At 47.0% G+C, this 14,727-nt stretch overlaps 1 protein-coding gene and 1 long non-coding RNA gene across 3 annotated transcripts in view; one reads left to right on the top strand and one right to left on the bottom strand.

Annotated features, from left to right (window-relative positions):
* Window positions 1–14,727, bottom strand: part of LOC135394566 (uncharacterized) — a 79,278-nt gene that overhangs the window by 3,238 nt on the left and 61,313 nt on the right. The gene's annotated exons all lie outside the window — the stretch shown is intronic.
* The window catches only part of LOC135394565 (teneurin-m-like), a 261,414-nt gene that overhangs the window by 234,348 nt on the left and 12,339 nt on the right, over window positions 1–14,727 (top strand). For both annotated transcript variants that reach the window (XM_064625364.1, XM_064625363.1), the window contains 3 exons: window positions 8,846–8,965; window positions 10,777–11,068; window positions 12,418–12,685. In XM_064625364.1, the coding sequence (XP_064481434.1) occupies window positions 8,846–8,965; window positions 10,777–11,068; window positions 12,418–12,685 (680 nt within the window). The remainder of the gene's footprint in view (window positions 1–8,845; window positions 8,966–10,776; window positions 11,069–12,417; window positions 12,686–14,727) is intronic.

Here is a 14,727-nt window from a genome sequence, read left to right as displayed (position 1 = left end):
TCTTTCCGACACCAGAGGTGCGGAGGGCGTTGCCGCAGCCAGCAGCCTCAGGGGTTACCAAGTGAACAATAACTCACTCATCCTCAAACTCTCTAATAATTTCAGCAACACCACTAATATAGATGAAAGCACGTCAGCCGCTTCATTGTCAGTTTCGTACTACAACAAAACGGAACGGGAACCCTGCAAGGCAGCAACTGATATGGTCGAGGGTATGTAGATGACAAACAGGCACTTTCCCAACGTAGGCTTCTAATTTGTGGCACCGGGTGGACACATGAAAAGAACTTAACGCGCGCTTTGTAGCGTAATCTTTTTCCGCCTGATATGAACAAATTCTGGCCTGAACACTTGAAACGTGCTTAACGCGGAATTGATGCCACTAAAAGTTCCATTTTCGGGCCCGCAAATACACTGATTCGCCTGGAACTTATCGTGCTCAATGTCTGCGCAAATGCCGAAATGCTAGGAATCGATTCAGCAATGAAGCAAGAGGCACCGAGTTCGACGTACAGTCACCTTAGAATAGGCCATGTGCTTTGTATACCTCTGAAATTCAAGCTTTCAAGGACAGTCACGGAAGCATTACAAAGCTTTACGAGCTTTACATACAAACTGTAAAATGAACTCAGCTTTGCTGATTACGTGCAGATAATAAATTGGCGTACATTACTATCTGAAATACAACAATATATTTTATTTGGTGTTCAAATTAAATAAATTTGTTCCCGTTCTTATAAGCACGCTATGTCAGTCCAGAATCCTGAACGCACTTTTATTGTGCAAATGTAAGCGGCCGTGGGGCATCTTACGTGTCGACACGAAATTCTTGAACGTACAGCTCCCATCAACCTTAATAATAACACTGGAAAACAATCGGTCTCATTTCTGAGCGCGACAACAGACACCCTGGGGAGACTGGGGGAATGTTAAATGAACAAAATCCTTGCGTTAAACTAGCACAATAATTTCTGTTCAATTAAGATTTCCTGATGGCCCCAAATGTTGCTGTAATCGTGCTCGGGAACGACACCATATTTTTTCAGTGTTACAATTAAGGTTGACGGGTGCTGTACATTTGGTTACCGATATGCAGCTGAATTGGAGAGCCTGCCGTGTAGGAAATGAAAGGTCTAAAGGTCGTACCGACGCGACCTACGTCTCCATTTTTTCTCTTTATGTATCCCTCATCCATCTATCAGGTCTACCGCATGGCGACTAGAAACGTCAGTGATCATAGAATGGAGGCACGCGTGTGTAGGTAACATTTCTGTGCGTCAGGTGGAAATGATCGAGGACCCACGATGTGCGTATTACCGCGCTGGCTTCTCCCCTGAGACGCGACCAGATGTCACTTTGCGGAAAACCAGTTACTGTTATCATCGCATTATTGGTAGTATCCGGTAGTTAAAGTGTACGATTAAACGCGGAGGTACAGCGGCTCAGACCACACTCCTCAAAGATATTGGAAGCTTAGTAGGTCGCCTCAACATGACATTTTACTTCATGGTTCATTTGTCTCAAGTCGTGAAAAACAACAACAACAAAATGTCAGCGAGATTTCAACGCAACGTACTACATATAGGGTTGTGCCTACTACAGTGCTGACGTGCTTTAAGTATGACTCGCACAAACTCCATTTACTACTCTGAAGAGAGAACTTCACCGCCTAATACAATCCTAGCCAATAGTTGAAGGCGGAAAGAATACGCCTTTCTGTGACGCTTACGCATGCAATTACGTTGTCACAAAAAGGCGTATGTTCCGCGCTTTCCATAAACATGAAATGACGACGGTATTATTTAGTGCAACGGTTTGTCTTCACGTGCGGTGTGGCCATCGGCGTGTGGCGTTATGTGGTGAAGTTCTATTTCAGGAGCGCACCTCACCTTCCGTTCCATCTACCCCATCACAGACACCATTATTCCTTGGTTTGAAGCCATTTTTCTTATTTGTCCTGGTCTTCTTATGTTGAGTTTTTTCTCCTTTAGCAATTTCCCCTTGCAACCCACTCATATGGTTATCCTGTAGTGTGGCAGGATATTTGTATTCAATTCAGACGCAATTTTGGGGGATACTCGCTTTTGGCTCAGCAGCGAACCGTTAGAATTTTCTTTTTATCGTGCGTTCATTTCAGTCTTCAGTTTGTGCCAAGTATCAGCTAAAGGACAAACATGTTGCAGTGTCTGTGTGCTTTCTGTGTGTGCAAAACGTGAACAAAAAGACAGAGTGCTCAGCGCTCAGTCCCACACCAAGTGTGGAAAAGAAAGCTGAAAAGGCTGACAAAAAATATGTTTTTGTTGATTTTGTTGTCTGTTGAAATACAGGGTGTCCGAATTAACATGTACTAAGATATTTAAAAAAAATGTACATGGGCGCTCTACTCGAATGAAACCAACTGAATGTTGTTGGCAGTCCTTTGACGTAAGCCGCCTCTGTTTTCTTCATTGTGCCTAATTAATTAGTTTAAGGGCCTAGGTGTCAAATGTAATGTTGTATAGTGTCTTGAGAAACCAACCCGACCAAGCTGTTTGCAACAAGTACGGGTTGTGGGATTTTTATTCCGGCCTAAAAAGAAAACCCGAAAAAAGAAGAGAGAGAGAGAGAAAGAAAGAAAGGAAGGCAGCGTGGCAGCCCTAAAGAGCCTAAAGCCTACAAAGACAGCCCACAAAAGCATGCGTGCGCGTTGTGACGCGGTACTTTTCTTTCGCGGGTTTTCTTTTTAGAGTCAACTAAAAAAGACAGACTTCCGACAAGGCGCACAACGCGGCTTGTCGGAAACACCTGTGGCAGCGTTCATACGGGGCAACATTTTCCCGCAGCTCGAAGCAACTGGAACCAACGTCTTATGAGCAATTTCGAGACCGCGCTCGCACGTAGGCGTAATGAACTGACTAAATTTGATTAACAACAGCTAAAGGAAAGATACCACCAGTTCGATACGAACACACATTCTCCGGTCGCCATAAGGTTGCTTGTGGGTGGAGCACCCAGAAGCAACCTTACGGCGACCGGAGCATGTGTGTTCGAATCCAACTGGTGGTGTCTTTTCTTTAGCTGCTGTTTACCAAATTTTAGTCAGTTTATTACGCCAAAGGATCATCATTATCTTCATTAAAAATGGCCATTGACATATTTGTATGATGTTAGTACAAAAAAAGTTATTTCTCGACTGCACCTGCAGGACTTGAAACCTTGAACCCACGAACGAAATCACACCACGCCATCGGGAGTCACGTGGCAGTGCTCCCTTCGCTGATTGGCCGGTGTACGAACAACTTCTCACGTTTTCGGTCGGCCGAGACTGGGAGGTACCCGGGTTCGAATCCTGGTGCTGGCTGAGATGTCTGGGGTTTTTCCTGGGTTTTCTTCAGATGCTGTGAGACATACCCCTAAGAAGTCAGCCCAGGACGCACATTCCCCCAGAGCGTTAGTGCAACGTTGCCCACTTGTGTCAGGCCGACAACGGCGAGCTCTTTCACAAGCACCACCACCACCTTCCGGTCGGGGCCAGAACAAGAAGCTCGAAGTATCTTACGGGGTACAACGCTTGGTTGAGCACAGCCCCAGTGGTACACCACGTTGACCGATACAGTTTTCGAGCCGGCCTTCAACAGGCAGCCTACGTATTCCTCAGTGGGTGACTTTGATCATCTTCGGAGACTTCGATGCCAGCCACATTCTGTGGGGCAGTCACAGGAATTGTAGAAGAGGTAACGCCATTGCTAATTACATGTCTACGGGTGACCTAGTTGTCATCAACAATGGTAATCCGATGTGTATGAGGCCGCCTCGATATGTGAATGCCATTGATATCACCCTGACTACCCCGGACATCACCTTAAAGGTGGAAACTGAGCCCGATGGGGTTCGGACCACTTCCATATTGTGCTGTCGGCCCCACGTCGGAATAATGTGCCCAAGAAAACGAAGAGTATAACAGCTGGAAGAAATACGGACAGGGACTGGCCAACTCCACGGGGGATGACCTGCTTGACTGCATAAAGACGTCCTTGGCAAAGAGTGCGAAGACAGTATTTTACCCCGTGCGACGTCCGGCGCAGACAAGAGCAATAAGAACTAGGCTAGAGGTCGACTGGATCTCGTACAAGGGAATCTCGGCTGCACATAAAAGACACGTATTAAAACTGAGGCGTACACAGTGGAAGCAGTTTGGTGAGTCACTTAATGCTCACACCCCCTCACAAAAGTATGGAGTACTCTGAGAGCCATTGGAGGCCTCCCTCAACCGTCAAACCCGTTGGTCACGCTGTCCGTTTCATCCAAAAGAGAGCCTAAGGATCTTGCAGGAGAGTTTGCCGCAGAACTAGCGCTAGTGGCTAGCTGCAATGATCATCGTCCATCGCTAAGGGACTCAGCTTCCGATGGCTCAACAACGGGTGATGACGTTACCATGACTGAGCTACATGAGGCTGTCAAGGACTTAAAACGACGCAGCCGTTGGACCAGACGGAATATGGAATCAGGCCCTCAAGAACCTAGGCGACGAACAACTTTTCTCTCCCTCCAGCTGCTCAACAAGGTCTGGTGTTCGGGAAGCATACCCCCGATTGGAAACACGCCCGAGTCGTCCCAATATTAAAGAAGAGTAGACCGCCTGATCAACTGTCTTCGTATCGTCCCATCGCCCTCACTTCGTGTGTTGGCAAGCTACTGGAAAGAACTGTTCAAAAGAGGCTGTCATGGGCTTTAGAGCAAGGTCACCATTTCCCTGAACATATTGCAGCCTTCAGGAAAGGCAGAGGTACATCGGACGCAATTGCTGAAGTGGCCACTGGACTAAGGCAGGCGAGAGAGTCAAATACATTCGCCCTTGCCCTGTTCTTAGATGTGAAGAAAGCGTACGATTTTCTAAAGCCTGTTTCTTAGCCTTCTCTAAAGGCGCTAACTGAAGCCAGGATCACTGGGCGTCTCCTGAGATTCATTGTAGACTTTTTGTGAAGCAGAAAGTTCGACGTGTCTGTTAGCGGCCACATTAGTTCCAAAACATATTTCCAGCGAGGGGTCCCGCAGGGCAGTGTACTGTCCCCATGCTGTTCAACTTAATCATGGCTGGGATTCACAAACGAATACGTCCTACACCATATGCGCCACAACTCACCATGATATCTGTCCCCGCATAGCAGGAACGAACAAGGAGATGATTCGCGACTCAACCGACGTAGCACTAAACGCCATCAACGAGGCCTTATTGGAGAGAGGGCTGGAGATATCACCAGAAAAATCCCCATGTCCTGTCTGCATCCCCCCAAGGAAACACGTTGGTAGGGACTTCCCACGTCTAAGCATCAATAACATCCCTGTTCCAAGATGTAAAGCATGCGAATATTTTGGTGTCACTATTGACAGCGCCTTGCGTTGAACGAAGCATGTGAACGAAACCATTGCTAAAGGGAAGAAACCGCTAGATATGCTCAGACGAATCAGTGGCAAAGCATGGGGCTGTAATGCACGATCCATGCTCACTCTGCACAGAGCTCTTATTATAATTCGGATTGTGTGTGCGACGCCGTACGTTGACCTGTCGCCAATACAATGGCTGAATCTCGAGTGTCTCCATCGGGCCGCTTTACGAACAGCGCTTGGTCTACCCAGCTTCCCTAGCATTCCCTATACCTATCTGGAGTTAAAAGAAAAGCACGGCAGCATCCATTCACAACCCAGAGGGCTCCAGTTTATAGATAACGCAACACTTCTGGGCAAGAAGCAACTCCAGACTGGTCTTCAAGGCAACCTCACCACGTCCTAGGCCGCCTGGCTAGGTCGCACGCCAATTGCCCCCTACCGTACGACGAATGTATCCCACGACCTGCTCCATGCGTAAGATAATGCCCAATGTCTCGTTACACATTCCAGGGCTAAGAAAGAAGGGCGAATCCACCTCACTGGAAGCCAAGGCAGCTGCGGAGATCATAATTAGCGACACTTTTGACGCACACACTCTGGTGTTCACAGACAGCTCCGTTGATGCCGAGTGTAGGAGCGCTACTTCCTCATTTTATGTACCATCATTAAATGTTGCATGACAAGGAAAATCAGTTCGATTCCCAATATGCTTTACGACAGCTGAGCTCCTGGCACTATTACATGCAGCAGCTACGGTGCAGGTCAAGGGAATCACCAAAGCTGTCATCCTCACGGACTCGCATAGCGCTTTACAAAGGGTGATGAACCTCCCATGCAATAGCATTTTCGTCCGGTCTATCAGAACATCATGTGCCCAACACAAGTCAATTGGTGGAGACATCTCCCTGCAATGGATCCCCTCCCACGTCGGCATCAGTGGCAACGAAAAAGCGGACCAACTAGCATCTGCTGCACACCACTACTGCAGATACTTTCAGCCTACTCTATCATCTTGCCCAAAGGTGATCGTCAGGCCCTCGTCCGTTCTATCTCTGCAGACAAGACAAGATCACAGTGGCTGCATGACATTACACCCTACTCACTGCTCCACGCAGTGGATCCGTCTGTCTCACTGTAGCTTCCTCATCGCGTTCCGCTACACTACGCATCCCTTCTTCACCGCATGTGGTTGAATGTTGCATTTACACCAGTTATGAGGCAGCGTCTTGGCCGTGCGCCATCGGACCTTTGTGCATCATGCAGTGTGCGCGCTGACCTCCACCACCTACTTATGGACTGCCCTGACTACCAGCGGTTGCAGCACGGACTGTATGCAATCGATCACCGTCCATTTACCATAGGCAAGGTGCTTGGCCCATGGTCCAGTACCGTTCACATGCACCAAGGTCTTAGTCACCTTAGTCACCAGTCTTAGTCATCATCGTATCTTTATGTGTGTGTGTGTGTGCACCACTAGCCATAGTTTGCCAACCGCGGGAGACAGCGACAGAATATTGGTTATTAATCAGGCAGCACCCTGGGACATCCGGGACATCCTGGAAAATCATCGACTTGATCTCCCGTTGAAAGGACTTTCGAGCAGCACACAAACCCTGCTCTTCAGGTTGCGAAGAAGAAGCGCTTTCACTAAATCCCAATTATTCAAGATTGGTTCTCTGGACAACGCTAATTGCATACATTGTTAACAAATCGAAACTATCGAACACATCCTGCTTCAGTGCTGTACATAAGCTGCGGTGCGGGAGAAATACCTTGGCCATTGCAGGAATTGTCCGGTGGATGATGTCCTACATCCTAGAGGCTCTTTCACGGAAACACTCTCCAAAATTCGCAGCCTCGCCTGCTTTCTCCAGGAATCTGGCCTCGCTCAAAGGCTATGAGTACTGCTGGGACTTTTCAGCACTTCTTGCAGTGACTGTTCTAGATCTTAACTTTCGGCCGTCATCATTCCTTCATCTGTTATCACATAATTTCATGTCTTCCTGGCCACAGTCGTGACGCTGCCCACATAAGTGAGGCCAACAACGGCAAGCCGGTTTTCATCACCACCACCACCTTTCGGTCGGGAAGCGCTTCAGAGCAATTCGAGTTGCTAGAGGTTGCCGGTGTCGGCCGACTGCCAACAACTCGAAAATTGGTCATAGTTGATGGGAAAAGTTGCCCGTGTGAACGCTGTGTCTCTGAGGGCACTCTACAGCTTTCCAATTAACATCTCGATTGTTTTCCAATATATTAAACGTTAGCTAATATGTCTTCCTGCCCCATTGTGCCTTGGCGTAGTGGGCCTCACCTTACGTGCGAATTTCCCCATTCATTATCATTAACTTATTTGTTGTTGTTGTTGTAATATGTCTTAATTAATTAATTAGGTACAGTGAAAAAAATACTGGCGTCTACGATACACGACTGCTAACGACATCCCATTGGTTTCTCTCGCATAGAAGCGCTGCGCATTTTTCATTTTTAAGGATATTGGTGCATGTTATAGGTGGGACATCCGGTATATGGTACATTCTGTAGTGTGATTCAAAACACCTTGTGTCATTTCTTATTTGACCTATACAAAGTTTTGATGCTGTCTTCGTAACCCCAATTGGTCGTCCTTCCTTTGTTTGATTCTTCTTACAGAATCGAAATATTCCGCAAAACATTGAATGTGATACTTGTGTGTCATTGTTCGATAACATACAATCAACTTCAAAAACAGAATTTCACCATATAACACGCTCAGAACCACCCATCATTCCGATTCCCATCAGTCTTTCCCGTTAAAAATGGGAAGCGTACACCATTTTGTGACAATTTGGATGTATGTTAATTGCAAAAAAAGACTTACGCCCTGTTCTGTCCTCAAATGAAAAGTGGATAAGCGTTTCATTCAGCGCATACCGTGCCATACGGTGAAGTTCTGTTTTTAGAGTGTGCGGGATAGCGACCCAGAAACATATACCGCCACGGCATGTGATGCTCAGGAATTCCTCAATGCAGATGGAGCATTCTGTTGTCTACACATAAAACACTGAAGGCGATTCAATTGTGGTAAATTTCGAAATAACAGCGCCGCTTCAGTGTTGTGCGCCGCGTGTCAACTGATCCTCGCCACACTGTTTTGGTTGCTGCGCTCTTGCATTTCGCAATATACCTCTGCATCGCGATGCTCGATCACTCGGAAATTTACCAGGATTGAGTCGTCTTCACAGCTAGAGCTGCTTTGAGTAATTGTTGAGCATGGCGTACCGGCACGTTTGAACCCTTATTGGTCGCTAGCTCGTGTAGTTTCGTGTTGAATAAACTAAGACACGAAATTTCTGTAAGCTATGCATAGAACAATCATCGTGAACCTGCTTTTGATAAGGACAGAAGCTTTTCGTCAATGTTATGGTAGACCCCTAATATGACTGGGGAGGAATTGTGACGTTGTTCTCAGCGTTTTAACTGTCTGTTGCTGTTTCCACAGCCGTGTGTCAGTCATTCGAGGCCGTGTGACCAGCAAGGAAGGAAACGGCATCATCGGTATACGCGTCAGCGTAGCCACCGATCCCCAGTTCGGCTTTACCCTCACCAGAAACGACGGATGGTAATCAACCATTAATTCGCTTATTTTCTCTTGTTATTGGTCTAGTGCTTTTCTGTAGAAGTATTTGTAGGAACAATCCTTACTTCGCGACTATTCGTCATGTAAGAGGAGCGGATCTTAAAGGAGCGTTCGAGTGACACTTAAGATTGCTGGAAACCATGATTTATTAATAAGCAATATATCAGGAGCAACAACGCGAAATATTTTGGGGGAACATTGTATCATCACATTCTCACTTACGCATTTCAATTGATCTTTTTCGTGATCACATCGCAGCCTGGCGGCTCTTCGTCGAATTACTCTTGTCGCGCACCAGGGCAAACCCACGTGTGTATCACCCAATCACAAAACCGGTCAGACGAGCTACCGAGGTGCTTGTCCACTGAGCATGCGTTGTACCCGGAGAGTGGTGCTCCCCCGAATTGGAAGCGTACAACGCCATCTGTCGAGCGTAGACAGAATGTCATGGGCGACTTCAAGATCACAGGCGTCACGCACAGGCACTCAATTATGTAGGTCCATTTCGAAAGAGGCCACTAAAAATCAACGTTGTGCGGAGCTGCGTGACCGTGGAGACGTGTCCCGATTCGCTGCCATGACAGAAGGAGTGACGTAGGGGCAGCGTTGCGAGCAGCTCTGAGCCACCCGCCCCGTCGGTACTCCCATCAGTTCCTGCCGCGTCATGGAGTGAGGTCAATCTCATTCATTCGATTACGTTCGCTCTGAAGGAGATACGGGATTTCTAATGCGAGTTTGGATCTCTATCGTCCACCACAGGACATCTAGGATTATGGTCCTTGAACAGGAACGTTTGGTGCTTCTCGTGCAACCTGTCACAGCCAAGAACAAAATGATATTATGGAAGGGGCCTTCAATGCTCCTTTAAAGGCACAGTGAAAGAATTTTCGAGCATTTTCGGTTGTTCAAGATTGTAGTTCGTAACGTCACCTTTACTTTGCACATAGCGCACTAACGCCGTGCTGTGCGACGGTCTGCTGAGCGTGTGTCTCCGTACGGAGCAGCCGTTATCGGAAGGGAGACTCGTGTGTGAGAGCGAGAAAGTGCTCGGAGGTCCAAGCCGCAATATGACAGGCAGAGCTCAGGTGAGAAACCCATGCCAGCCCACACAAAAGGACAGCCATGATCTCATCAGACATTTTGAACCCACCAAGCTGAACGGTAAACTTCTGATCAGATAGCTGAAACAGTAGACTTGCTGGATAAAGCTGTGGAAGTAGCCTGGCCTGGCTAACCTTTCCTTTCTTTTTTTCTTAGTAAACATATCCCCCCCTGTGGAAGTAGGAGCCGCCGAAGCATCACAAAGCTTGTTCAAGCATCTTCGCCTAAATACGTCGGCTCCGTTCCTGTCATACCGCGACACATCTGTCTGAAGGAACTGCTACCAACTATACAACCCGAACGATTGGTGCTTTTCACTGACTGTTCATTCAGGAACCCAAAAGTCGTGCACCTTCAAGAGAATTACAACACCATCGAGGTCTTGGTAGACGCCGTCACGTATGATTACGGCTGGCAGATCGCCGGAGACTTTAAGACGGTGGCATCACTGTTGGGTCACCAAGACGGTCTTGCCACAGGTTTCTACAACCTTTGTCTTCGGGACTGGAATGCCACCTATAAGCAGTACCGTAGGAGGAAGCACATAGCAGTACCCAAATGCTCGCAGAAATCACATTTTACGCAAACGCGTAACGTGCAATATTTAAAGCTCGTATTGCGTGACGATGATTCCGTGTATTTTGCAGTGCAGACGATCTCAATAATGCCCCTCTCGTACAATGTTGTTTCAGGTTCGATATCCTCGTCAACGGTGGCGGAGCGGTGACACTTCAATTCCAGCGGAACCCGTTCCATCCCATAAAACGCACCATTATGGTACCGTGGAACGATATCGTCGTCATGGGACACGTAGTCATGTCTGTACAACAAGAGGAAGATCAACAGTCTCACGGACTCTTCCAAGAGCAAGAACCGTGTGAAGCGCATGATTACGAAAGAATGAAGCCCATTGTGTATCAGACATGGAGACCAGGATCACAAGGCGGGTGCACGGAGTCCAGCGCTATCTTAGCAGAGACACAAGTAAGCACGTTGGATGCGTCTTCACCGTACTCAACTCCACTCCAAGATAAAGTCGGTAATCAATAGCAGGAGACGCGAACACACATCAGGCCGTTCAGCGGCTCATAATTTAGGTGTTACTCTTAGGACGTTCTTGGAACAGTGCGTAATAAAACAAAGGGACAAAGCGCTACCCCAATATTAGACCATGCAGAAAATATCCGTGTGGTAATGTGCGACTGCACTATACCGTATCTAACGTGCTCTGGTGAGACTTTACACCTAAACCTGGCCACTGAATTACCATCCAATATCCGTTGTGACAGAGCACTTTCCTAGGAAAAAAAAGGAAGAAGAAACAAAACAGGCGAGACGTAGCAAAAATAATACTAAGAAGCGCAGTCCAGCTTAAGAGGTATGAAACACAAAAAGTTTACACAAGACGAAACATAACAACTTTAGTCAAACAAGCTTTCGTGCGGACGCCGCACTTCTTCAGGTTACACCAGGAATACAGAAATACACAATGATATGATTACTGAGAGTGAGGAGGAAATGACGAGAGAAGAAAAATACAAATGAACACAAGGACCCAAACTACAAATGGCAGCTACAGAGCTAATATGAGACAGCGTGGTAAGAGAGTTCCGTTTCCCTATAATTGTTTTATGACCCTGTTACCCGCTTAACCACGCTGTCTGATATTAGTTCTGTCGTTGCCATTTGTAGTTCGGGTCCTGTGTTCATTTGTATGTTTCTTCTCACGTCATTTCCTCCTCACTCTCAGGAACTATGTAACTGTGTATTCCTTTTGTAACCTGAAGAAGAGCGGCATCCGCACGAAAGCTTGTTTGATTGAAGTTGCGATGTTTCGTCTTGTGTAAACGTTTTGTGCTTCATAAGCAAAAAAGGAAAAAATATATAATCCCGAGGTACCCATAGTTGAGAATACTCGGCCCTTTCTACCAGGAATTTGAAGATTAAGACTAGCTGAAGCACGTACTGATCAATGTACTGAGGACGAACTTTAATAAAGTCATCTGTTGTACGTCATTCAGGCAACCATGTCTGGAACCTTTGCGTCAGGGCCTCCTCAAAGTGGACCCGCCTTTACTGAATTTCTGAGTGGCAACGCGACAGACGTGACGCCTGTCGTGAACGCATATATGGATTCCGGTGTCGCAATTACCATAAATGCTGCATTGCGTTGAAGACGCAAAAGGGCACGTGGAAGGCCCTCCAGCATTGCCACGATCGTCATAGTTCTGCTTAGCGTATATTGCAGCGGCTGTACGAACATTGGAACAGCAACATTGAAGCACCACAAACGTCCACGCAATTATCTGAAAGACGAACGTATTTTCACGCAGGTCATCCAAGAGACCCTTGAAGTACCGGGTTCAGAGTTGCGGCTTGTCTACCACAGCGGACATGCGCAGGGCTACCTCTCAACGATTCATTTACAGTTGACGCCGTCGACCATTCCAGACAGCCTCCGTCTTGTTTACCTTCGAATCGTGGTGGAAGGCATCCTATTCGAGAAAACATTTGAGGCGGATCCTGACATCAAATACACTTTCGCCTGGAATAAACGTAACGTGTACAAACAGAAGGTCTACGGTCTCACCACTGTCACTGGTAAGCGTCAACATTAAAGGTGTGGTGTAGCAGCGTTGCGCAGCATTCGCTAAAAAAAAAAACGAAAAAAAAAACCCCGAAAGAAACACAAGAAAGAAGAAGACGCGTAGATTGCACGGCAAAGAAGCAATATGTAGATATTTTTGTATTTCTTCCGATTGGTTGTTGTTACTAGTTAATTGTATTACAGAAAGTTTAAGCATCAGTGTAAAAGCCTGCTAAACAGGGTGTTTTATGTTGGAGATTTTTAGTAAAAAAAGCTGTGAGGTCAGCGCTCATGTCATTTGGCAGGCGGGTTATGCGGTCAGGCATACATCCTGTAGGATAGCGTACGCAACTACTGAACGACTAATTAGCTAAAAATACATTCATTAACTATGCGAGATAGCAGAATTTGACCCATTCATTGAAATCTTTCGTCCTTATTAAACATCCTGAGAAGCGAACGTATCTTGATATATGAATTGCCAAATTTCGCTATGCAAATGAGCCGAAACCAGAACTATGCACTACTCGAACGCGGAAACGACACGACTTTCGCATTGTCTGGACCGGCGATCGGTCTTTCTGGCCAACAGATTAGCACTTGCTCCAATCAGCTCCATCGCTCCGAAGCACGTGACCCTCTCACGTGGAATGCATGTCGCTCTTTCTGCGCTCGAGTAGTGCGTAGTTCTGGTTTCGACTCGTTTGCATAGGAAAATTTAGCAATGTATATATCAAAGTACGTTCGCTTCTCAGGGTGTTGAACAGGGACGATGCATTTGAATGATGACTGGCCCCAATTCTGCCATCTCGCATATCCGAGGAAACATCTAATTAATAAGTTAATTAATGAACTTTAGCTAATTAGTCGTCCAGTAGTCACGAACGCTTTTCGACAGGACGTCTGCTAGGATGCATAACCCGCCTGCACAAAAGTCATCTTTGCTGCTCTGACAGCTTATTTATGAAAAAACAAACAAAAAAACGTAACGAATAATACGAAACACCCTGCATGTTGGGAGTTGCAGAGTGGCTTCCGTTAGAGTCACTGAATAAGGTTCGCTTCAGAGTATCGACACTGAGGTACAAGGGAGAGCAGGGGCGGCATCTTGTTTCTGCACCACACCGGTACCATCCCCTGTTGAGGATCAAAGACGGCTAACATAATGCTCGCTATGGGATAGAGAAGTGTGTATGACTGTTGAGCGATAATCCATGTTTGGTCCACCAGAGCGTCCCGAGGATGTCAAGGCGAGCTCAAGGCCGTGAACCTTCATGAGCTGCTTGCAAGAGAAAGGAACATTTCACCCGCGCACGATAGATGGCATCGTGCGCTAGAGTGCGCGTGGATACCGTGGCGCGGAAACAAGATGGCGCATGCTCGCTCTTGGAACTCAGTGTCGATACCCTGAAGCGAAGCTTATTTAGTGACTCTAGCTTCCGGGACCCTGGACTCAGCTGTTTGGAATCGGATACCGCTTACGTGGTTCTTTGTTCTCCAATGAAAGACCGCGAAATTTCGGAAACGAGCGAGTGACAACGCGCTTGCGCGCAACGGAACTCCGCTCCCAACCGCAGGGGTGCCACAATATCAGTCGATGCAACAACCCCCAAGTGGCCGCTTGGTGCAAAATCACCATCTTGTCCTAACCCCCACATCACAGGTAGCATTATTTTGCGGCCATATATACCATTCTTATTTATGTCCCGTTTTCGCGCTTGCTGACATTTCCTCGTCAGCGTAAAATCACCAGATTAACGTATTTTGCTATTTACACGGTGCTTCTTACTCGACGCATTAGTTTATTTCCTACGAATTCACAGTGCATGACACCGGCTGAGTGAGCAAGGGCGTCGTTGTTGCTGTGACCGACGAGCAGGACGAAGCCAGATGCGCAAGCGGACGTGTTTAACCACAAGAATATCAGATAAAGACTCTTGGGTATATATTGAGAGACGTATAACAAAACGACGCAACGCGGACCGCCCGTCATAGCCGCCCGCATTTTTATGGTTACGTGCATGATGATCTGTGCAATGACGTCAGGTCAGGACCT

Source organism: Ornithodoros turicata, chromosome 5 (assembly GCF_037126465.1).
Source record: "Ornithodoros turicata isolate Travis chromosome 5, ASM3712646v1, whole genome shotgun sequence".
Lineage (NCBI taxonomy): Eukaryota > Metazoa > Arthropoda > Arachnida > Ixodida > Argasidae > Ornithodoros > Ornithodoros turicata.
The sequence above is the reverse complement of the archived record's forward strand: the minus strand, read 5'-3'. Positions and strand labels throughout refer to the sequence as shown.